The following is a 24000-nucleotide window of genomic DNA, read 5'->3' as shown; positions in this document are numbered from 1 at the left end:
CGATCGAGAGCATAGCATTCTGAGACACCTTCTCTTCCTGAGACCCGAGGGTGTCGGTGTCAGCTGGACTACCTGAGCCGTTGTGTCACCAGTTTCCTTTTCACCGCACCTTGATTGGCTCCTATTGTTTGCCAGGCCGCTGTTTGTCACCACAGGTCCAGATCTTTCAGGATGATACCCTCTATCACTGACCACATGCAAGTTGTGTGTGAAAACTGGATCCTGTCCAGCATTCGACACCTTGCCTGCTCACTCAAGGCCAAAGGAAAGACTATGCCTTGACTACCGGCTGTTAATCCACTCAATATCTCATTCAGCAATTGACGTTATACCTGACCAGTGTGTGGCTTTAAAACATCTGCCAACTGACATGATATTAACAAATGAATTATGTGATGCAAGCACTTTATAATGCGAGTGAAATTTGGGTATAAACACTAAATGGCAACTGTAATGCAAAATCAGCTTTTTGGAAGCTGTTTGAACAGAACTGTGCATGGGTATAATGTGTCCACAGTAGACATGGGCCGGTACAAGATTTTGACGGTATGAAAACCTTGGATAAAAATATCATGCTTTCACGTTATCACGGTATTATGATTACTGCTCCAAAATAAGTTCATTTTAAATGTCTGGGTAAGTTCATTTTAAATGTCTGGGTAAAAAAAAAACTACTTTTCCCCTCATTGAACACAATATATTTAATTTTAAGAATCATTTAAAATATTTTGGACCAGTAGCTTTTGGTTCCTTTTCTGCTGGAGTTACGGTTGCCCTGAAAAAATAAATAAAATAGTTGTGAAAAGCATGTAAAAAACTAAACGAAACAAACAAAAACTTACATATACCTTGGGAAAGGTAACTGAAATTAGGAAAAACCTTAGGAAAGGAAACTTAAAATGCTGGCGGTTTTAAAACCTTGACTTTTACAAACTGCGGTAAACCGGTTATCATTCCATGCCTAGTCCACAGTCATATTGGAGTGACATAAACGTAAAAAGTCTCTTTTTTAATTCCTACCGTTAAATAGGATCAAAATCTCACAAATTGGTGAGAATTGTATCCTATTTTATGTGATGATATTGATCGACAGGCACGTATTATAATATTTCAGTATTCATTTGTATAAAAATGTCCACATGACAGGATTTGCAAAGAAACTCAAACTGATCAAACTGCACCACAAGAAGCAGTAAGTGGTAGACCTGTATTTTTTACTTTTGAGCTACGCTACCACAGCTGTAAAACGTTAGCGTACACAACTATAAACGAGGACGCTTCAATACCACAACAGGAGTCTCAGTTTGTGGACGTTAAATCAAGTTTATTTTGTACAGTAACTTGGCTATAAGCAATCTATACAGCAGCATATTTACTAGGGGTGTAACGAGATCTTGGGCTACGAGATCTCGCGACACTAAATCGTGATGAGTTTTCTCGTCAAGGTGAAAAGTTGTTCCGTGAGTTGAGGTATGATGGAGCGTGAGGGTGAATTTAGTGCAAAAGATTGGAAGCAGGATTGGATTTGAACTGCACATCAAGTGCTTTGCACACAACTGGCAACCCGGGCTGCCTTGGTGTTGCGTGCCACTTGTTTTCTTAGGCTGGTGTGACTTAACCGATTATTTTTTTTTTTCACCAGTTCTAAGGTTTCTGCCTCCAAAAGCAAAGGCTGCTACAACTGCTGCTACAAAAAATAACCATGCGATGGAATAGATATGCTTCAATTCAACTTATGTTGATTTCTATAGCGCTTTTACAATGTAGATTGTGTCAAAGCAGCCTAACATAGAAGTTCTAGTAAATTGAAACTGTGTCAGTCCAGTTTTCAGAGTTAAAGTTCGGTTTAGTTCAGTTCACTGTGGTTTAAATTTCACTGCTGAAAGTCCAAACACTGAAGAGCAAAGTCATCGATACGCAGCCCTACAAGTTCGGCAAATCCCAAACCAAGCAAGCCAGTGGCGACAGTGGTGAGGAACAAACTTCACCAATTGACAAAAGTGAAGGAAAAAAAACCTTAAGAGAAACCAGGCTCAGTTAGGCATAACCATTTCTCCTCTGGCCAAACTTCTTGTGCAGAGCTGCAGTTTTAATATGCTTAAAGTCATAATCGTCATAAACACAAATCCAATTAAGACTTGAAGTATTCCTATTTTAGTTGCGTTATTGAAGTGCTGTACTGACATGTAAACTCTGTAATTAAACTATTACCATTGTGTAGGACTTACTGTGACGTAACCAACTTTTTTACCGGAGTTCAAAAGTTTCCGTGTCCAAAAGCAAAGGTTGCTATAACTTTTGCTACACAAATTAACCACGTGATGGAGTATCACTTTAAATATGCTTAAAGACATAATCATTGTAAGCACAAATCGAAATTGTACACATGTACAAAAAATCACATGTACGTAAGTATTCACAGCCTTTGTTGTGAACCTCTAAATAAACTGCACTTAAAGTCCCAGTGAGCACAGTGGCCTCCATCATCCACAAGAGGAAGATGTTTGGAACCACCAGGACTCTTCCTAGAGCTGGCCGGCCATCTAAGCTGAGTGATCGAGGGAGAAGGGCCTTAGTCAGGGAGGTGATAAATAACCCGATGGTCATTCTGTCTGAGCTCCAGTGTTCTTCTGTGGAGAGGGGAGAACCTTACAGGACAACCATCTGTGTAGCAGTCCACCAATCAGGCCTGGATGTTAGAGTGGCCAGACGGAAGCCACTCCCCACCAGGAATTTGCCAGAAGGCATCTGAAGGACTCTCAGACCATAAGAAACAAAACTCTATGATCTGATGAGACTTAAATTGAACTCTTTGGAGTGAATGCCAGGCGTTACGTTTGGAGAAAACCAGGCACCGCTAATACCATCCCTACAGTGAAGCATAGTGGTGGCAGCATCATGCTGTGGGGATGTTTTTCCAGGAACTGGAAGACTAGTCAGGATAGAGGGAAAGATGAATGCAGCAATGTACAGAGACATCCTGAATGAAAACCTGCTTCAGAGTGCTCTTGACCTCAGACTGGGGTGACGGTTCATCTTCCAGAAGGACAATAACTCAAAGCACACTGCCAAAATATCAATGGAGTGGCTTCATAACAACTCTGTGAATGTCCTTTAGTGGCCCAGCCTGAGCCCAGAACTAAATCCTATTGAATATCTCTAGAGAGATCTGTAAATGGCTGTTCATCGTCGCTTCCATTCCAACCTGATAGAGCTTGAGAGGTACTGCGAAGAGGAATTTGCAAAAATTCCCAAAGACAGGAGTGCCAAGCTTGTGGCCTCATATTCAAAAAGACTTGAGGCTGTACTTGCTGCCGACGGTGCATCAACAAAGTATTTAGCAAAGGCTGTGAATACATGTGATTTTTCAGGTTTTTATTTTTAATAAATTTGCAACAATTTCAAAAAATCTTTTTTCACATTGTCATTATGGGGAATTGTGTGTAGAATTTTGAGGAAATAAAGGAATTTAATCCATTCTGAAATAAGGCTGTAACATAAAAAAAAATTGGAAAAAGTGAAACGCTATGAATGCTTCAAATGTAAGTACGGATGCACTGTATATACAGTGGTCCAGTTGAAAAAGCTCTCTGCCATATCCACACTTTTCAGACCACACATTTGGCATGTTTTAACACTGTAGTCAGGTCCACCTTCTCCTGAATGAGGGGATCTCAGCTCACTTCAAAGTGAACTCTTGTGATGAGAAAGCAATATGACCAAGATAAGACCAGCCTTTATCACACTGTATGATGATGCTGTTACATTTATGACTAGCTATTACATAGACAGTGTGAAAAGAAACTGATTTTTTAATGTACCTCAGAATGAATCATGGTGAAGACCTTCATATGACCAAGTTTGGTCGATTTAAAAATGTTGCATTCTGATGGAGAACTGAAACAAAAAGAAAATTGCAACATTGTAGCATTTTAGGTCCTCTTTCAAAACAAAGCAAATGGCTATTCAGCTAGTGTTCAACTAGCCTTCAACTGTTTCCCAGCCTTCTGAAACCACTCTTAAAGAAATAGTTCACCCAAAAAATGAAAATGACTATAATTTACTCACCCAGTATCCTCTATTTAACTTTGTTGAATAAAACTGATGATTTTGATTTTGTGATTGGATCAATTTTGAGAACTGTGCACATTGTACTTTTATGATCTAGCTAACATGTTGTTTTTGTCCTTTTTTTAGACTATGAGTGACAGACCATTCATCCAGACGCTCTTCCGACCAGTGTCTTCTGAAGGCCAAGCGCTTACACTGGGAGACCTGCTGAAGGAGCTGTTTCCTGCTGCCATTGAGGGTAAGCCGTGACCCACAGAGGCAGAAATAATTCACTCACACACACACATATTATTTGAACAAAACGTGTCTGCCGTTTAGACTTATCTCGAACATTAGAGGAAAACAAATCTTTTACATCTAGAGATTTACAGAAGAGATGAGAAAAGGGAAAAGAAAGAAAGACAAATCAGGGTTGCATGAATGAAATCCACAGCCAAAACAGGAGCGGTCTCGGTTTCTCCTGAGAGGAAGCAGATAAGCAGACAATAGCAGTGACACACAGAGCACCTGCATGATGGGGCACATCTGTGCTGCTTCCAGCTCAATTCAAAATCTGCTTGCTTTGTCTGAACGGACCTACTGCTTTGCTTGAAGAGAAAGTGGCACTTTGTGCTTTACTATTTGTTATCATTCTGCCTCTTCCAAATATGGGGGATTTGCTTTGATAACTGAGCAGAGGGAAACACACTTCTCACTTCTTACTCAGCCTAGGAAATGCCTCATCTGTCTCAAAAAGCTCTCAAACCATTATTTGCTTATCACAGTGTTGGCTAGATTAAGTTTTTTTAGTGAAATGCTCACTTGCGATTCACTCTTTACTGTCTCAGGGCTCATTCCGACACCCCAAACGTTTCTTTGATTTTAAAAACATGAGATACAGCACTCTTCTGACCAAATTTGACATGTTTATATCTTCTAAACAGTATTTTTTTGTTATTTTGTACCCCACTAGCTTATAGATATCCTTGAAGACTAACATACTGATACTAACATCTAAAAAAACTTTTATTTTAATTTCACTGGACCTTTAGTAACACAGCAGAGGGAAAAATACTTCTTACTCAGCCTAGATAATGCCTCATCTGTCCCAAAAAGCTCTCAAACCGTTATTTGCTTATCACAGTGTTGGCTAGATTCATGTTTTTAGTGAAATGCTCATTTATGATTCACTCTTTACCATAAAACCAGTCTTAGGGCTCATTCTGACACACCGAACGTGTCTTTGCTTTTAAAAACACGAGATGCAGCACTCTTCTGACCAAGCTTTACATGTTTATATCATCTTCTAAATGGGATTTTTTCATTGTTTTGTACCACACTAGCTTATAGATATCCTTAAAGACTAACATACTGATACTAACATATCAAAAACATTATTTTAATTTTACTGGACCTTTAATAACACAACAGAGTGAAACATACTTCTTATTCAGCATAGGAAATGCCTCATCTGTCCCAAAAAGCTCTTAAATCATTATTTGCTCATCATGGTATTGGCTAGATTAATGTTTTTTTTTTTTTTTTTTTTTTTTTTGAAATGCTCATTTTTGATTCAATCTTTACCATAAAACCAGTCCTAGGGCTCATTCAGACACACCGAACATGTCTTTGCTTTTAAAAGCATGAGATGCAGAACTCTTCTGACCCAGCTTTACATGTTTATATCATTTTTATATCTTCTAAATGGGATTTTTTTCAATGTTTTGTACCACACTAGCTTATAGATATCCTGGAAGACTAACATACTGATACTAACATATTAAAAACATTATTTAAATTTTACTGGACCTTTAATAACACAGCAGAGGGAAACATACTTCTTACTTAGCCTAGAAAATATCTCATCTGCCCCAAAAAGCTCTCTAACCATTACTTGCTTATCATGGTGTTGGCTAAATTCGTGTTTTTAGTGAAATGCTCATTTATGATTCACTCTTTGCCATAAAACCAGTCTTCTGACACATTCTGGCTCTATCAATTTTATATCTTCTAAACAGGATTTTTTTTTTGTTATTTTTGTACCACACTAGCTTATAGATATCCTTGAAGACTAACATACTGATACTAACATCTAAAAAAAATTTATTTTAATTTCACTGGACTTTTATTAATACATCAGAGGGAAACATACTTCTTACTCAGCCTAGATAATGCCTCATCTGTCCAAAAACCTCTCAAACTATTATTTGCTGCTTATGGTGTTGTCTAAATTCATGTTTTTAGTGAAATGCTCATTTATGATTCACTCTTTGCCATAAACCAGTCTTAGGGCTCATTCCGACACACCGAACCCGTCTTTGCTTTTAAAAACACAAGAGGCAGCACTCTTCTGACCAAGCTTTACATGTTTATGTTAGTTTTATATGTTCTAAACACTAATCTTTTCGTTGTTTTGTACCACACTAGCTTATAGATATCCTTGAAGACGAATATACTGATACTAACATCTAAAAATAAAATGTGCCTTAAGCTTACAGAAAACAAATTTGAAAGTTTTTTTTTTCTTGTTAAATGTTGCTGGTTTGGATAATATATAGATGTGACCATTTTAGTCGTAAACTGCTCTCGGATGTTTCCTCTTCATTTACAAATATCGTGATATTATCGTATCGTGAGTTTACCTGTGATTCTCACCCCTAATAAGTAGCGGAGGCTGGAGCGAATGGATTAAAAGAAAGTGCAGCACAAGGTCTATGAGACGCAATATTATGAATGTAATATAATAAAGACAATAACAAACCCAATAGGAAAAGTAGTCAACATGTTATGATAAACACTTAAAGATCATGTAACTCAGGATATCTGGACAAAGCCACAATGAGTTCTTGTTCTCCCATGATATAACGATAAATGAAAGTTGTCATGCCAACTTTCTACTATAAAAAGAATCTCGCCATGGTTGCCCCGCCTCTGAGCTCTTTGAGTGCTTTTGGAGCTGACAGTGATGAGCTGCGCTGCTTGTGAAAGTTGAAGATTTTACAGCTTGAAACGCTGTCTAAAAAAATGCAGCGCTCATGTGAACGGTGCTTCAAAAGCCGAAAGACACAACTATAATGGTCACGCATAAAAAAAAAACCTATAAACGATTATTAGATTATTTATAGATTTTTCTTTTATGCCCACATCATTAGGATAAGTAAAGATTATGTTCCATGAAGACATTTTGTAAATATCCTAATGCTAAATAAATGAAAACATTAGTTTTAGTTTTACATTTTTATTAGTAATAGGCATTGCTAAGAACTTAATTTGGGTGACTTTAAAAGCAATATTTTATATCCTTAGGATTGAGCTACGTTATTAATCATTAAAAGATCACAATCTCGATTCAACCCCCACCCAATCTTAATCCAACATTTCTACAGTTTAGTCAATTAAATTTTCAAGGACAGGAGAGAAATATAAAGCCAGTCATATGCCTTTACATTGTTTTCTATTGACCTTATTTTTCAATGGCTCATTTTTGCGATTGTTTTAGAACTTTCGATTCAGTTGCCTATGGGAGAAATGACTAGGATTAAAAAATGGCAGAAAACTACTACAGAGTCACACTACTTACTATACAAACAAGTGTTAGCACGACAGTACATACAAAGTAGAATAATATAATAAGAAAATATCAGTTTGCAACACCAGCAGCAAAACGAGCTGTTTTTAACGTCTAAAAAGGAATAGAAGTGAATGAGACCGGAAGTCTCGAGCCAAAATGATTCAAATGGCTGCGCCCGCTCGTACATGGAGAATAAGGTGAATACATTGCTGAGCAATGGGAAGAGACTATGAACGTCATTGAAAGAGTCAGCTTAAAGCAGTGTTTCCCAACCCTGTTCCTGGAGGCACACCAACAGTACATATTTTGGATGTCTCCCTTTTCTGACCCATTAACTTCAGGTGTTGGAGTCTCTTCTAATGTTCTGATGAGTTGATTCAGGTGTGTTTAATTAGGGAGAGGTTGAAGATGTGTACTGTTGGTGTGCCTTCAGGAACAGGGTTGGGAAACACTGGCTTACAGTATTTCTGTGGTATTATTCACCCGTAAATGTCACTTCTGTCTTCATGTACTGCGTTGCGCATAGGGATGCTTGTGTCGCTCTCCCTATGCTTGCAAAAAGCAACTCGTCTCCACTGGAAATAACGAACTTGCTCGCGAAAAAAAAAAACGCAATGTGTGAACAGCCCACTGTTAGGTGCCTCAGCCATAGTTAATCTAGTGTGCATGCATGTATACACTCGGAACTTTGAACTAATGCACAGTTGGCGTAACTTTGTTTAATTGCAGCAGTTTCATTCTGTGCAACAGAAATGCGCTGTTAAGAAGCTTTCGAATTAAAGCGCGGTAATACTGAAATCGATTAATCATTGCATACCTAGTTGTGCAATGACATATTTCCAGCCTTAAAATCCCACATTCTTGCACAGAACTGTTTGCCTAGGCTGTGAATAACAGACAATAAAGTTGTAAATAACGTTCAGTGTTTTGCTTTATAAGACCTCAGTACATTGTCATAGTGCCATGTGTAGAAATGTTTTTTTTTTTTTTTCCATTTTGAAGTGACTGCTCCCACTAGAGGTCTGCATTTCTTCAGCTCTCTCAAAGGAACCTCGGGACCCGGCCAGGTTTCTTATGATGTGGGTTTCATTTTCTGTATAGAAAGGGGTAGCCTATGGACACAGATAGCTTGTATTCAGGACTGTATATATGCTCTGTATGGATACATTTTATTCGCAGGTCTGTGTGCACAGCATGTGCATAATGGCACTCATAAAGAGCAGGTTGTCGATGAATAATGACAGATTTTTGAAGGACGTTCAACTTTTAATGTCAGGTGTCGAATTTATTTTTTCTCTCCTTGACACGTATTTCTTATTATTCTGAGAATTGATAAAAGTAACTTCCATGTTAAAATAAGAAATTACGGTGGCCCAGTAGTGCACAACACAACAAAATTTTTTAAAAAGCAAAACATCACAATGATCACAATGCAGCGACATTAAGATCACAACGCAACAACATTTTAAAAAAGAAAATATTAATCTTACAACTAGGGATGCTAATTTCGCCAACTGACAACCGCTGCTTGTTAACCGAATATTAACCATTAAACGGTCAGATTAATATTAATTTATTATTTAGTTAAAAAATAATAATAGCTGATGTGTCTATTCTGTGTCTGACACATTAAATGTTGCATTTTAAAATACTGTTTTTTTTTTTCCAGTCATGTTTTTTTCTTCTGTGAAATAAAAATAGGCTACCTCAAATCTAGGCATGGGACGATAACCGTTTTCAAGGTATACAGTGGTTTGGAAAAGTCAAGGTTTTAAAACTGCCAAAATTTTCTGTAAAACCGTTCCTAAGGTATGTGTAAGATTTTTTATTTACATATATTTTTTGTGTTTTTTAGGACAACAATATCTTCAGCAGAAAAAATCCAATGATGTTGTTTTAAATTGTAAAGAAATCTGTATTTTTTTAATTAATGAAGACGGCAGAAGTCAATGATTTATTTTAATTATTTAGTCGGACATGTTTACTGCTCCAAAATATCATAAATCTTTCAAAAAATATAGTATATTGTTTTCAAAGGGGAAAAAGTTTTAGTTTTTTACCCAGACATTTCAAAAATATATTTTTATATTCACAATACCGTGATACCGGGATATTTTTATTCAAGGTTATTATTACGTCAGACTCTTATACCGGCCCATGCCAACTCAAATCGATCCACTGAAAATATGCATTTAATAAATGCTCTGCTGTTATTCTTATATCATAAACCTCTGTCAACATTTTTAATAGAAGTCATTATTTTAAAGATTATGTCTTGAGCGTCTGGTTTTACCTTAGAGCTTGTGTGCTTTTATTTCCTTTCTCACTCGCGGTTCATGTGCGCGTTCTCCGTGTGATGAAAGACAATGGCAAGGCTCATATGTTGACTTTTTGTAAAGCAAAGCCTACTATAGCATATCATAATTTTGTTGTTTACATATGATATGGCATTCATTTGCATCTATTTGTCTTTTATATGCTATAAAATGAAAGCCTCAGTTTGATGAGGAGTTATTGTTTGATTTGTAGATTATGTAGGCTATTTTAAAAATGGATATTTTATAAGAACTAATAATAACTGTAACTTCACAAATGGAAAAAAGGTTGGTTTGTTGGTAGTACATTAAATCATCACAACTATAGCTTATTCGTTGTGTTTATGAGCGGTGCTTGAGCGCGCTCTGATGGAGAGACAACCTCAACCAATGACTTGTGGCCAGCTTGTTTCCAAAGCAGCGCACATTTCAGAAAGTTTTGTTATGCGGCTTCTTTATCCAATTGTGCAAATAAATTGACGTGTTTATGATGTGGATCTAGGACTGAGGCAATCACCTTTTGCGCTGGTTTGTGTAAACTCGTCTGTCTCAAACTGCAATATTCTTCTTTCATTTTGCTTCTTTGGCAAAATACTTCTGTAGGCACGTGTGATTGCACGTTTTACCATCGTGTGAGTTAACAAATATGTGTTATGTGTTAATCGTTTAATTGATACCATTAATCGGTTAAAAGCGCATCCTTTCGGTTAATGATGAATCGGAAATGTCGTTACGTTGTAATGTTGTGAGCTTGATGTTTGCTTTTTGAATTGTTGTGGAGTTGTGCACTACTGGGCCACTGTAAGCAATAGTATTTTTGTACAGCCTACATTTTTGATTATTATCTCTCTCTTTTTTTGCATAGCGGCTGGTGAAAATGTGAGATTGTTAAAACAAGCTTTAAATATAGCAGGAGAGGTCGGGTCAAGAAGAAAATAGCATTAAATGGACAGCATGTGAACAAAGAGTGAATAAATAGCAGAAGCTGGAGCAGTCGGGTATGGAATAAAATCCAGCGGGAGCAGGCGAGATAAAACAGTCCCGTGCAGACCTCTTGTTCCTACTGAAATGAGTAGCATTCCACAGTGAATGTGAAAGTGCGTGTCTCAATTAAATGATTATTTTTAGAGGTATAATTTACTACAAGTATGTAGAGTGTCTGTAGATCCAATGAATGCCTGTATTCACCGTGTGAGTTTTCTGTCTAAAACTAAACATTTACAGAGTGTCAGTGCCAGTATAACTACTCTAGACTACTAACTACTCTAACAATTCAGTTAGCTTAATTAATTTGTGTTGAAACAACTTTAATGAATTCTGTGGATACATTTTTTACAGTGTATATAATAGGGTGTGACGAGATCTCGCAAGATTAAATCACGAGATTTCTGGTCATGGTGAAAAGTTGTCACGTGAGTTGTGATGTTAAGATGGAGCGTGAGGGTGAAATTAGCATTGAAGATTTGCTGGCCTCTGTGTTGCGTTTCACTCCTTTACTCGGTTGGGCGGGCGGGTGTGACCTAACCAGAGTTCAGCGGCTACAACTGCTGCCACACAAATTAGCCATGGTTTACAGTATTTCCTCTAGGATTTTTTCCAACTGTGGCGGCAGGCCTTTTTTACACTGATCTACCAACTACCTGTGGTGTTATTTCAATGACAAATGTCGTGAGCGCAGTATTACAAGTCGAGATCGCATTTATGTAATAACCTATGAGGAAGCGAATGTCTATGCTTGCGTGCCGATTTCCTCTGCTGTTGCACAAAACTTCCTGCACGCCCCCTCAAATATACATTGCTCAAGCGCAGATCTTCTTGTGTGCTCTCAAATAAACACTGCTGAAGTGTGATTTAGTGCGTTTATGTAACAAGTATGTCTCCAACATTTATTAGATTTGCTAGGAATATTTATGAATGTCTCCAATAGACCTACAGAGCAATATTAATGCACCCTGAAGTAAAGTGAAATGGCTATATGTCGTGTTTGCTGGTCTCACACATCACGCACCTATCAGTCAGCCAGTCAGTCAATCAGCACTGACCTTAAAGGGTTAAACGAATAACACACAGCACTACTATGGTTACAGAAAAATTTGCGCTGTTATAATTCACTTACCTTTTAATACGTTTTAGTGCGATTATAACCTGCTCTAAAAAAAAAAAAACACGACTGAATGTTTGAATGAGAAGCTGTAATGTAGCCGTGGTGGGATCAATTTTGGCATGGCGCCCCGCCATGGAAGAATGAATGTAGCGGAAACCATAGTTTATTACTATGCGATGGAATAGCACTTTCGATTTGCTGAAAGTCATAATCATTGTAATCACAAATGGAATTAAGACGTGGAGTATTTCTATATTAGTCGGACTATTGAAGTGTAGTACATGTGAACACCGTAATCAAATTATTAGCATTGTGTAGGACTTTTAGCCGCATTTTGCGACAGGATAAGCCATACACACAGGGTTGTTTGTGTTTGCATGTCCTTTACTGCACACAGTTCATTAAAATAGAAGTAAAATACCGTTTATTACAAGTTGATTGAGTTACTTTAGTTGAAAAAAAATAAATTTTTCATTCATATTAGCAAACAATTTTGCTAATCTTTAAAACTATATATAAAAAGACTATTTTTTAATTCATTTATAGAAGCAAATTATTTTGCAATGTTTACATGTCCTTAGAATAGCTTGCATGTCTTTAGAATGCATAGAATTAATAAAATAAAAGTAAAATAAATTAAATTAAAAATAAATAAAATTCATTACAAGTTGATTTTAAAAAGCACCTAGACTACGTTCTATTCATATATTTCATCATTGAAGATTTCTTAAAAATTGCATAAAAATCTCGTCTCGTTCTCGTGCACCCAATGTCATGTCTCATTTTGTGTAAGCATTTCGTCACACCCCTAATATATAACATTTAAAGTGTATGCCGATTTATTCAGCTTTCAGGTGATCTATGAATCTCAATTTTGAAAAGTTGACACTTATGACTGGACTTGTTGGTCCACGGTCACATTTTGTGACAGAAATATCTTGCAGATGAGGTTTTCCGTATTTTAGCAAAAGGCTTTGATGGTGTTTTATTGCCGCAGATTATTTACAGTACAGTAATGGTTCCAATGAAACGGGGATTCCCACAAATAAAAATAAAAAGCATATGCAACCAAGAATCCTTTAGCCAGAGTATCTTGACATATTTTATCCGTCTGTGCGTCACATACACACCCAGCCGAATGGAATCTGTTGCTAGATTTGAATCCTTTTTGCGTAAAAACTGAAGACCTGCTTAAACCTACGCTTTTCACAACAAGATAAAGACTTTATTTATCGAAACGGCAATACACAATAATTTCCCCATGTTCTGCTTTAGAAGTCGGTCAGACTAGAAAGGTTTTATACTGAAATAGGGTGTGTGGTGGTATTATTTCAAATAAATGAATTGCAAAGAAAACCCCCCGCCCATCAGCCCTTCATGTCAGCCTACGCCACGAGTGGGGAAACCTACAGCTGGCCTGCCCACCTCCATCTCTCCGCGCACCCGAAGACACACACTTTTAACATTGCTTTCTGTGGCTTTCTTACCTTCATAATGTGGTAATATGGGTTAGTGACTCAATAATGATCTAAACTCTAGAGAAAGATGCATTTTGAAGCTAGAAATCAGATGGCTTTTATAACACTTTCAGATTAGGTTGAGCTTATATGATGTATATGACATACAGGATTTCGTACTTTCATGTATTTATTTATTAATTAATTGAATTTAAGCATTGACCTTTTTAGTTAAACTGCATTCGAGAAAGAAAGTTTATATTCATTTTTAATTTAATGTTTCAATTTTAAACTAGAAATTGGAAATGCTATTGGTTTTTCATACATCTCTCTCCCCTTGCATTTTAAAGAGATAGTTCACCCAAAAACTCAAATTCTGTCATCCTGTTGAACACAAAAGAAGACATTTTGAAAAATGTTGGCAAGCTGCATCCATCGACTTTCATAGCATTTGTTTTTCCTGTTATGGATGTCAATGGCTGCTAGTTTCCAACATTCTTCAAAATAAATTACTTTGGGTTCAATTAAAGAGTGAAATTCATAAAAGATTAGGAACACTTGAGGGTAAGTGATGACGAAATGGTCATTTTTGGGTGAACTGTCCCTTTAATTAAAAAAAATAAATAGAAATAATAAAGCATATGATAAATGAGAGATAAATGTCAAAAATGAATATAACATTAAAACAATGACAAAAAATAGAAAATATCTTAAATATTAATTATAAAATTTACGTTTAATAAACATCTCTTTCTCTCTCTTTCAAGAGTTAATTAAAAAAAAAATGTATAAGTGCTGGGCAAAGATCAATTGTGATCAATCGTATCCAAAATAAAAGTTTGTTTTGCCGTATGTGTGTGTATTTTATATATAAATACAGTTCTGCCTGGTTCTTGAATCTTTTTTGAATTCTTGAGTATTCTGATTCTGCAATAATGACCCATTTCCACCTAGTGGTACAGTACGGTTTGGTACGCTTTTATGGCCGTTTCCACTGTCAAAAGGCGTACCGAACCGAACCGTACCGTACCACTTTTTCGGTACCCTTTCAAAAGGGTACCAACCACGAGAAAGTGTACCAAAAGGCGGAGCTAGACATGCAGCTGAACGCTATTGGTTTACAGAGATACGTCATTCGCTTACGCAACAAGCCAGAATGAAAACAAAAAACCCGCCATGTTTAAAATACGTTTAAAGGCGTTTTACAGCGGGATTACATATACATATAATAACGAGCCATGGTCAACCCGGGCTCAAACAAACCTTGTCGTCATCTTGATGAACAGCCACAAAGCCAAAGAGTAGAGCAGAATCTACCCTGTGCCTCGTAGTTTTTTTACTAAGTGCGAGCGGTTTCGCTTTCTTCCTTGCGTTCGCCGCGCGTCTATATCTGAAATAACAAACTTCTTGAGCTGATGATAATAACCTGCGCTTGATTATTGACGTGCTTTTGAAACCCGATCCTGTCAGACACTGACAAACGCGAGAGTGAAGGGTGAAAAAGCAAAGGAGAATCCGGAAAAAAAGGAGCACATTATTTTTCAGCAAACATGAACAAAATCCCATGTTTAACTTATTATCTTCACCTTTTGGACTAATATGAACTGGGAATGATGGAATTACTGTCTAACATAGGCTACATGTGCTGCTGAAGATTACAGACACAGATAAGAGGTTTTCACTGACTGTAGGCTATATTTTGTGTTGTTTTTGAACCTAAATAAGGGCGAAATGTCTGCAGTGTGTAGTTCTTCTGTAGTTGGTAACATATCGGAGACTGTAAGGGGCTGTATGTGTTTATATATGTTCATTTATTTATTTATTTGTTTATTTAATATAATTACAGGTGTTACTGTAGGCTGTTTCGCACTGTCATTGATCTGCAGTTATAATCAACTCATGTTCATAGAAAAGTTAGTAATAAACATTTCTACACAAGTATTTATGTGTGTAAAGCATCTGTTTTGTGAGAAAAGCTTCTCATATGATATGTGAACGACCTGTACAGCTTTCACGAGCTGTAAAACAAGTGGAAACAAGCCATAACAGCACTCGTACAGCCACTCTACCCTTGTGTATTACTCCGCCCACAAAGAGTGACAGCAGATCAATAGACTTTTGACAAATATTGCTGCTGTTGGACAACAATGTACTTTTGAGGCTTTTTTACTTTTTTAATATTGATTATTTCGGAGATACAGCACGTCAGCAGCTATCAGTCTGACATTGAGAAAAGCAAAGACTATTGACCCTCCGCCACAAGATGGCGAGAGAGACCGCATAATAAGCCCTTAGGTAAGGAAAAACTGAGCATAATTTCAAACAGATCAAATCATAATAAAACTGATAAGTGACATTCCAAGTCGATCTCTCACTTTTGTATGTTGTAGTGCTGTATTTATACCATAGCTACATAATCATTCAAATACTAGCTCTAAAGTAATGTTTATGAATTAGCAGCGGCTCCTGCTGTTCTGACGTCAGCTGCAGATGTGAATGAATGGCACAAGAAAGTAGGATTTTTAGACTTTCTGTGTTGGATTTTCTTTTTAAATACACAATTATGTCGTCTAACTGTTGTATAAACGCAATATCACACTCATAGCAGTGCGATGTAGCTGTATATCGTCACTGGTGGGACACTAATGGCTCGTTTCCACTTTTTTTGGTACGGTTCGGTTTGGTACTGGTCACCTTTATCAGGCTTGCGTTTCCACTAACAAGGGTACCCTTTTGGTGGGCGTGGTGTATGACAAAGTTTCAGTCGACGTCATTCTAGCTCGAGGAAATGTCTACAATAAAGCTGTACGGGTCACTTACATATCATATGAAAAGCACTTCTCACAAAACAGATGCTTTATACACATAAATACTTGTGTAGAAATGTTTATTACTAACTTTTCTATGAACATGAGTTGATCATAACTGCAGATCAAAGACAGTGCGAAACAGCCTACTGTAACGTCTGTAATTATATTAAATAACTAAATAAATGAACATATATAAACACATACAGCCCCTTACAGTCTCCGATAGGTTCCCAACTACAGAAGAACTACATAAAGTAGACATTTCGCCCGTATTTAATGTGCTCCTTTTTTTCCGGCTTCTCCTTTGTTTCTTCGCGCTTCACTCTCGTGTTTGTCAGTGTCTGACAGGATCGGGTTTCAAAAGCACATCAATAATCAAGCGCAGGTTATTATCATCAGCTCAAGAAGTTTGTTATTTCAGATATAATGTTAGACGCGCGCGAGCGCTAGCAAAAAAGCGAAACCGCTCGCGCCTCAGACTGGCTCGTAAAAAACTACGGGGCACAGGGTAAATCTGCTCTTCTTGGCTTTGTGGCTGTCCATCAATATGACGACAAGGTTTGTTTGAGCCCAGATCGACCATGGCTCGTTATTATATGTATTTATAATTCCGCTAAAATCTCTCGCTGTGTTTTTCAAACATGGCGGGTTTTTTTGTTTTCATTCTGGCTTGTTGCGTAAGCGAATGACGCATCTCTGTAAACCAATAGCGTTCAGCTGCGCGTGTGGCTCCGCCTTTTGGTACCCTTTCTCGTGTTTGGTACCCTTTCGAAAGGGTGCCGAAAAAGTGGTACGGTACGGTACGGTTCGGTTCGGTACGCTTTTTGACAGTGGAAACGGCCATAAAAGCGTACCAAACCAAACCGTACCGTACCACTCAGTGGAAACGGGCCATAAGGCACTCGACCTGCGGCCTCAAGGTAACGAACGCCTCCCACCAGTGCCGATGCCAAGTCTTATTTGTTTTATTTTGGCTAGAAAAAAAGCAGCATTTGCACTAACTTCGGTATCAAGTAATAAAATAAAATAAAATAAAATAAAATAAAATAAAATAAAATAAAATAAAATAAAATAAAATAAAATAAAATAAAATAAAATAAAATAAAATAAAATAAAATAAAATAAAATAAAGATAGGCCAACCAGGTTTTCACACGTTTTTTTTTTTTCAGGGACAATTTAAAAATGGGGTAAAATATATAAATAAATAATCAAACAAACAAATAAGTAAATAATAAATAAATATATACGTAGCCTTTAATGAATGCTATCTTACTTTTTTTCATTTAGTAAATTTATGTATTTATGTTTATTTAGTAAATGTCTTTTTTTGGGGGGCCAAAAACTGAAGAGTGCCTGCCTGAAAGACTACCCGGAATTTAGAAATTTTGCAAGCCCTGCTACTGAACAGAGATGATTGCTTTATGTTTTAAACAGATATAATTTGTAAAAATAAAATGTAAATTTTTATTTACATTTACGGTCAACCTTAATCGACACACAGCATAGTAAATACAGTATCAGTAAGTTCAATTGTACTGTTTTGACTTTAATAAAATCTTTAATTATTCTTAAGGAGTTATTAAAATGTTTTTGTGTTGTAAGTTTTTAGTTATAAGATGCTTCTAAGAATCATTATTGAAGGGTTGGTTCACCCAAAAAAAAAACACCCTTCGCTTGTTTCAAAACCTGTTTTTCATCTGTTTTTTTAATCTGTTGAACACAAAAAATAAGATATTTAGAAAAATGTTTGAAACCTGTAACCATTGATTTCAAAAATATACTTTTCTTGCTATGGAAGTAAATGGTTTTAGGCTTTCTTCAAATTATTGTTTTGTGTTCAACAGAATAAAAAAAGCTTAAAAAGCTTTAAAACCACTTGGAGGGAGAGTAAATAGCGAGTAAAAATGTACATTTTTGGGTAAACCACCCTTTTAATAATGGAAAGCCAGTAATAAGTGATCACAACAGGACTGTGAATCAGCATTTAATGATAGTGAAAACGATAATTCAGCATGGAATAAATTAAATATTAAATATCTGTTTTAAAAATACTGGATTTTTGACCAGATAAAAAAGAAATACTGCATTGCTAAGCAGAATAGACTTTTTAAATTATTATGTGGACTGTAATAGTTTATTGATAATCCTGTAACTCAGAAAATCAGGTTTGAATGCATTTTTTGTTACTTTTTTTTTTACCGTTTTGTAAATAGTAAGGTCCTTTTACAATGTAGTACAACGAAAGTGACGTCCAGAGCGGGCTCACAATGTGGGCGTTTGTCATAACTGCCGAAAGAAATCAAGTTGTGTTCATTTGCTATATAAATTAGTGTTTGAATTCCCCTTGTTTCATACTGAGAGTGACACTGGGGACGCTCCCACCTTACACCCTTACAGACTCTACGGGGGCAGAAACACACAGACACACACACACACTGAGAGAGAATTTCAGGGAACGTTTAATCTTCTTCTGCTCATCACACTATTACCGTGTGACTTCAAAATCAGGGTCAGATGTGCAGAGAAGTTCTTACTTTGATTTAGTTTATGTCCAGTTTGACCATAACAGACAGAATGAAAGAAACTCAGATCTGTAGTATTAAGATGTATTGTAAAACTCTTATCAGGTTACTTTTTTTTTGTAATCATTAATTCCAATAACCCTGCATTTGAGTTCCGTTATTACGTGGACATCTGGTTTCGTGAGAGCGTGTGTGTTGCATTGGAAGTGGTCATCGGTTTAGTCATATTCACTTCGAGAAGATACTCTCGGCATGATTTTTGCTTCCATGTTCTTGGTATTTGTAGGAGGCGTGAGTTTTTTTCTTTTCTTCACTTTTTCCTGTTGAACAAAAGTACATTCTGACTTACCTGGAAAACCTGCAGAACCTTCCAGCTGTCGTCTTTTTTCAAGGAGATGAGGAGATTTAATGAAGTGTTACCAAATCCTTTCAAAGGCAAAGAAAGTATATTAATACAATGTTTTAATGTTACAATATGGGGGAAAGAATTTTACGTAGTCATCCAAAACAAGTAGAATATGGTCATGTATGTTTTTTTTGTATTTGGAAGAATTAAACTTTTAGATTTCAAATGTATTTTTGTGTTTTGGGACTGCATTGTAATACCTAACTAGTCAATAGAGTCACAGGTCATTCTTGTTTTAAATATGCCGTATAAAAACGGTTCGATTTTAGTGGGGTTTACATCTATCATGGTAAAGTGGGCCGTATGACCAACATAATATACTGAAGTTGGACAATGAAACTGCAACACTGGCCAATTTAGTGTTGGAGGTTTCATGGCTAAATTTGACCAGCTCGGTGGCCAACCTTCAATAGCTGCATTTCCACTATAGTGATACACAAGCATTTTTATCCTCAACACTTTTCGTTCATTTATCACATAACAAACGTGAATAATCACAAATCGCCTCATTTTGATTTGCCTGTTTGACCAAAACATGACTTTACCTATCTGTGCACAGAACACCACCAGAACATCATAGCTTTAAAAACATGACGAGATCTAATACAAAGGAATAGATCAAGCATGTCCCATACTGCAAAATCCAGCCTGAACTCATGAGAAAACGTAAGTATTTTATGTTTTGTCAGTTTAGTGGTTAATTCGTACGATAAAATGTACGATTTTAAAAAGGAGGCGTGGCACTCAACCCCTCCCCTAAACAAAACAGTCATTGGTTAATGAGAAAATCATAATAAATTGTTTGAATTAGCTCAGACGAATTCATAACAATTAACCACTAAATCAAAAAGTTTCGAATTACCATGAGATTGCGTTGGCAAAATCACAATAAATGACGAATGCGGACTGCTGGAAAAAGTGTTGCGTTATGATGTTTTGTCAGTTTAGTGGTTAATTCGTACGATAAAATGTACGATTTTAAAAAGGAGGCGTGGCACCCAATCTCTCCTCTAAACAAAACAGTCATTGGTTGATGAGAAAATCATAATAAATTGTTTGAATTAGCTTGGACGAATTCATAAGAATCAGCCACTTAATCAAAAAGTTACGAATTACCATGAGATTGTGTTGGCAAAATCACAATAAATGACAAATGCGGACTGCTGGAAAAAGTGTTGCGTTATGATGCAATTACAGGCAATTATGGATGGTTCAGAATTGTTGGAGGCCAAAATAGTAATAGAAATTCGATGAATTGCACAGCCCTAAAGGCTGGTTTATACTTTTGCGTCGAGTGATCACTGTGACCCACGGCGCCTGCCTTGTGCGTAGTCGTGCATTTATACCAATATAGCAATTCCGAAACGCGTGCTGACAGTAGGTTTTTATGTTCCTCTGTGTCGAGTTTCTTCACGGGTGTTTTTTTTTTTCTTTTCTGAATGCTACCTTAATGTACACGTAGTTCAAACTCGCTCATTCAGAGGCGGTAATCGGCAGACGTGCAACAACTTTAATCATAAGGTAAACACAAAACAAAAGTTTTTATCTGGAGCTCCTTCACAGGACTCGACATTTGTAAACACTCGCTCTATCGGGCTCACGGCTCTTAGCCCCGAACACTTTCGTCACCGCTACTAAGCGGCCAATCACAGAGCCTGCGTAACGCATCGTTGCGACATGTAGTTTCATTTTTTGAGAGGTGCACATCAGCTAGGTCGAGGTCTATGCGACCGCGCAAAGGCTGCTTTGGAGCGTACGCATACGTTTGACGCAGAAGTATAAATCAGCCTTAATGCAACTAAGTTGTCAACATTTGAAGTGGATCAAATCCTTTGATCAAAGTTGTCCTAAAACTGTTGAACAACATCCATTCTTATCTATGGACAATTAAAAAAAACAGTTTTGATCCACTTCAAATGTTAAATACTGTAAATCAGTAGGTATCACAAAAATGATTTAAAATAATAATAATATTAATCATAAAACAACAAACATACAATGTACAGCCCATATAAACAATCCCTGCCAACACTGGTTTGTTCAACTTTCTCATATAATTTACATGTGATGATTAGTATGGTGACTTTTATATTAAAAAAAATCCCCCAAACCATGTGTCCAATTAATTTTTGGCCATCTCTCACTAAGTATTTAGTATTAAAGCAAGTGCAATTGTATTAAAGCTACAAAAAACAAGAAACTTGAAAAAAAGCTTGTGTATTTTGACCTGATCGACAGCTCTTCCTAATGAAAGCGTAAATGATGCATGAATCTAGTTAAGGATAATTGAGCTGACAGCGGGGCAGAGGGAAAGCAGAGGCCGTGCCTTTTTGACCACTCATTTAACAAACAAAAGGACGCATTATTATGAGAGGTTCCTTCCTGCGCCCACGTTATCTGTGTCCCAAACGCTCTCCAGCCCAGAGCTACAACTCATCAGACTCATGATAAATGGACTACGTGGAATCGACGAGATGAATTGCTTTTGTGTGTTAGTCTGAAAGGAGGGTGTTTGCATCAGCTGTTTGAATCCATCAGGGAAACTTTGAGACTCATGCAGTGTTCAGTGTGAGTTACCTTAAAGTTTCTAAAGGGCTGAACTGCTATTGTATATCTTGCTTATTTGTAAATGAGCCAGTAGGTCACAGTGCAGTTCAGTTGTGTGAGAAGGTCATCTAGCGCACATGCTGATGCCTGAACCATCACTTGCTGTCAAACCGAAACTCCTTCCCTCCAACTGCATTAGCCATTTAACCTCTGCAGGTCAACAGGGTAATGTTACTGCCTCTAGCGTTTCCTTCAATTTTCCAGTCGTGTGTTGCTGGCTACGCAGTGAACTTGGTCAATTCGGCCTGTGCAGTATAAGATGAAGCGCTGGGCAATAGCAGTAATGATTATGCCGTGGTTTTGCTGACAAAAGGACTCCTCAAGAATTGTAAAATGTCAAAAATGATATTTGTGTCCGTATTACATTTTGTTGTCTGCACCAAATCAAAGTTGTATGTACATATAAAGCATGTTAAAAGAAAGCCAATGCAATTGAATTGCTTTTAAAAAAGGTCTAGAGGTGTGACCCAGCACCACAAAACCAGTCATAAGGGTAAATGTTTGAGAAATTAGATTCATATATCATCTGACAGCTGAATAATCAAGCCTTTTCAATTATAGATGTCTTGTTGTTTGTTCATACAACTCCGTGCTCGACAAGAAGGACTGCCCGATTGCCTGGGGCCAGTTTGTGAGATGCTCTGTACAGTAGACAGGATTGTTACTGACGCATTCGGGCCAGTGCTGCCTTGTCGCTAAAGTTTAATTTGGCTGCGACTATTTGTCAATTGTGTGCAAATACAGTCAGGGTGCTTCTCATCTTGTTTCGAAACCTGTCTCGTTTGCCCAGTTAGCATGGGTTGTTTGGCATATGTGAATTGCGCTTGGATCCACGGCAAATCAATCGGTACCAGATCGCCTGAATGAGGGTGTCTCAGCTCTATTGAAACAAACTTTGGAGTGGATTGATTGTAGTGAGAAAGCAAAACAATTCAACGAACTAACAAGCCAGGTTATATCACAGTGTATTATGAATATGTCTCGGTTATCTCGGTTATATGTCATCTGTTATTTCTCTCTATAATTTAAGCCTATAATGCATAATTCTAGCCAACGTTTTTTTAAATAGACTGATTAATTGAATAGATACATTTTTACAAAACTTGCAACTGAAATGCAACTGGATGTATGAAAGACTTACATCTCTAATTTATATTTGGTGAAGTTGTCTGTGAGTGTCAAAAATGAAAATGCATATTTTCACCTATAAAAAAATATAAATAAAAAAATGTATACAATTAGGCTGTTTGGCTTTTGACACATTTTTTTTAAATATGTGGCTAAGAAATAGCTAATAACTTCCCTTTTTATTGGTGGGGGGATGGGGGGGGGCAGTGAATATTTTGGCAGGGCAAGTAAAAATCTGAACCCCTTGCCCCATAAGGCCAGTAGAAAAAATCCTTAGCATTGAACCCTGCAACTACTAGAAATTCTGGAATTTGAGGGGGTCAAAAAATCTCCTATAAAGGAAATATCCTGTAAAGTTGTCCAATTAAGTTATTAGGAATGCATATTACTAATAAAAAAATTAAGTTTTGATACGTTTTGATTCATGTAAGGAAATTTTCAAAATGTCAATTTTAATGATTTTTAAAATTAACGTTTTAAGACATTTAGAAAATTTACGCCTTTGGAATTCTCTCCCAGCGTGATTTCGATTCAATATGCCAATTTAAAGCTCAGTTAAAATCCACTTATTTAGATTAGCTTATCTTACATGATTACTCTTTATATATTATTATGTTATTTTATTGTTGTCATTTTGTAACTGCTGCTTCTTTTATGTTTTTTTTATTGTTCATGGTTATTTATTGTTTTTCTTTATTGCGTTTTATGTACATTGACCTTGAGTGGTTTGAAAGGTGCCTCAAATAAAATATATTATCATTATTATTATTATTATTACTATAGTAATAATAATAATAATAATAATAATTGTATTAATATTGTTGTTGTTGATTTTATTATTATTGCTATTATTATTATTATTATTATTATTGCTATTATTATTATTATTATTGTTGTCATTGTTATTATTATTGTTGTTGTTATTATTGCTATTGTTGTAATTGTTATTATTATTATTATTATTATTATTATTATTATTATTATTATTATTATTATTATTATTATTATTATTATTATGATCATGGAAA

The 24000-nt window shown here is 36.4% G+C and overlaps 1 protein-coding gene across 4 annotated transcripts in view; it reads left to right on the top strand.

Moving 5' to 3' along the window:
- The window catches only part of atg5 (ATG5 autophagy related 5 homolog (S. cerevisiae)), a 44204-nt gene that overhangs the window by 16968 nt on the left and 3236 nt on the right, over window positions 1-24000 (top strand). For all 4 annotated transcript variants that reach the window (XM_056475905.1, XM_056475907.1, XM_056475903.1 and 1 more), the window contains exon 7: window positions 4198-4309. In XM_056475905.1, coding sequence (XP_056331880.1) covers window positions 4198-4309 — 112 coding nt within the window. The remainder of the gene's footprint in view (window positions 1-4197; window positions 4310-24000) is intronic.

This window comes from Danio aesculapii, chromosome 16, assembly GCF_903798145.1.
Source record: "Danio aesculapii chromosome 16, fDanAes4.1, whole genome shotgun sequence".
Lineage (NCBI taxonomy): Eukaryota > Metazoa > Chordata > Actinopteri > Cypriniformes > Danionidae > Danio > Danio aesculapii.
This window is presented reverse-complemented; position numbering and strand designations above follow the sequence as displayed.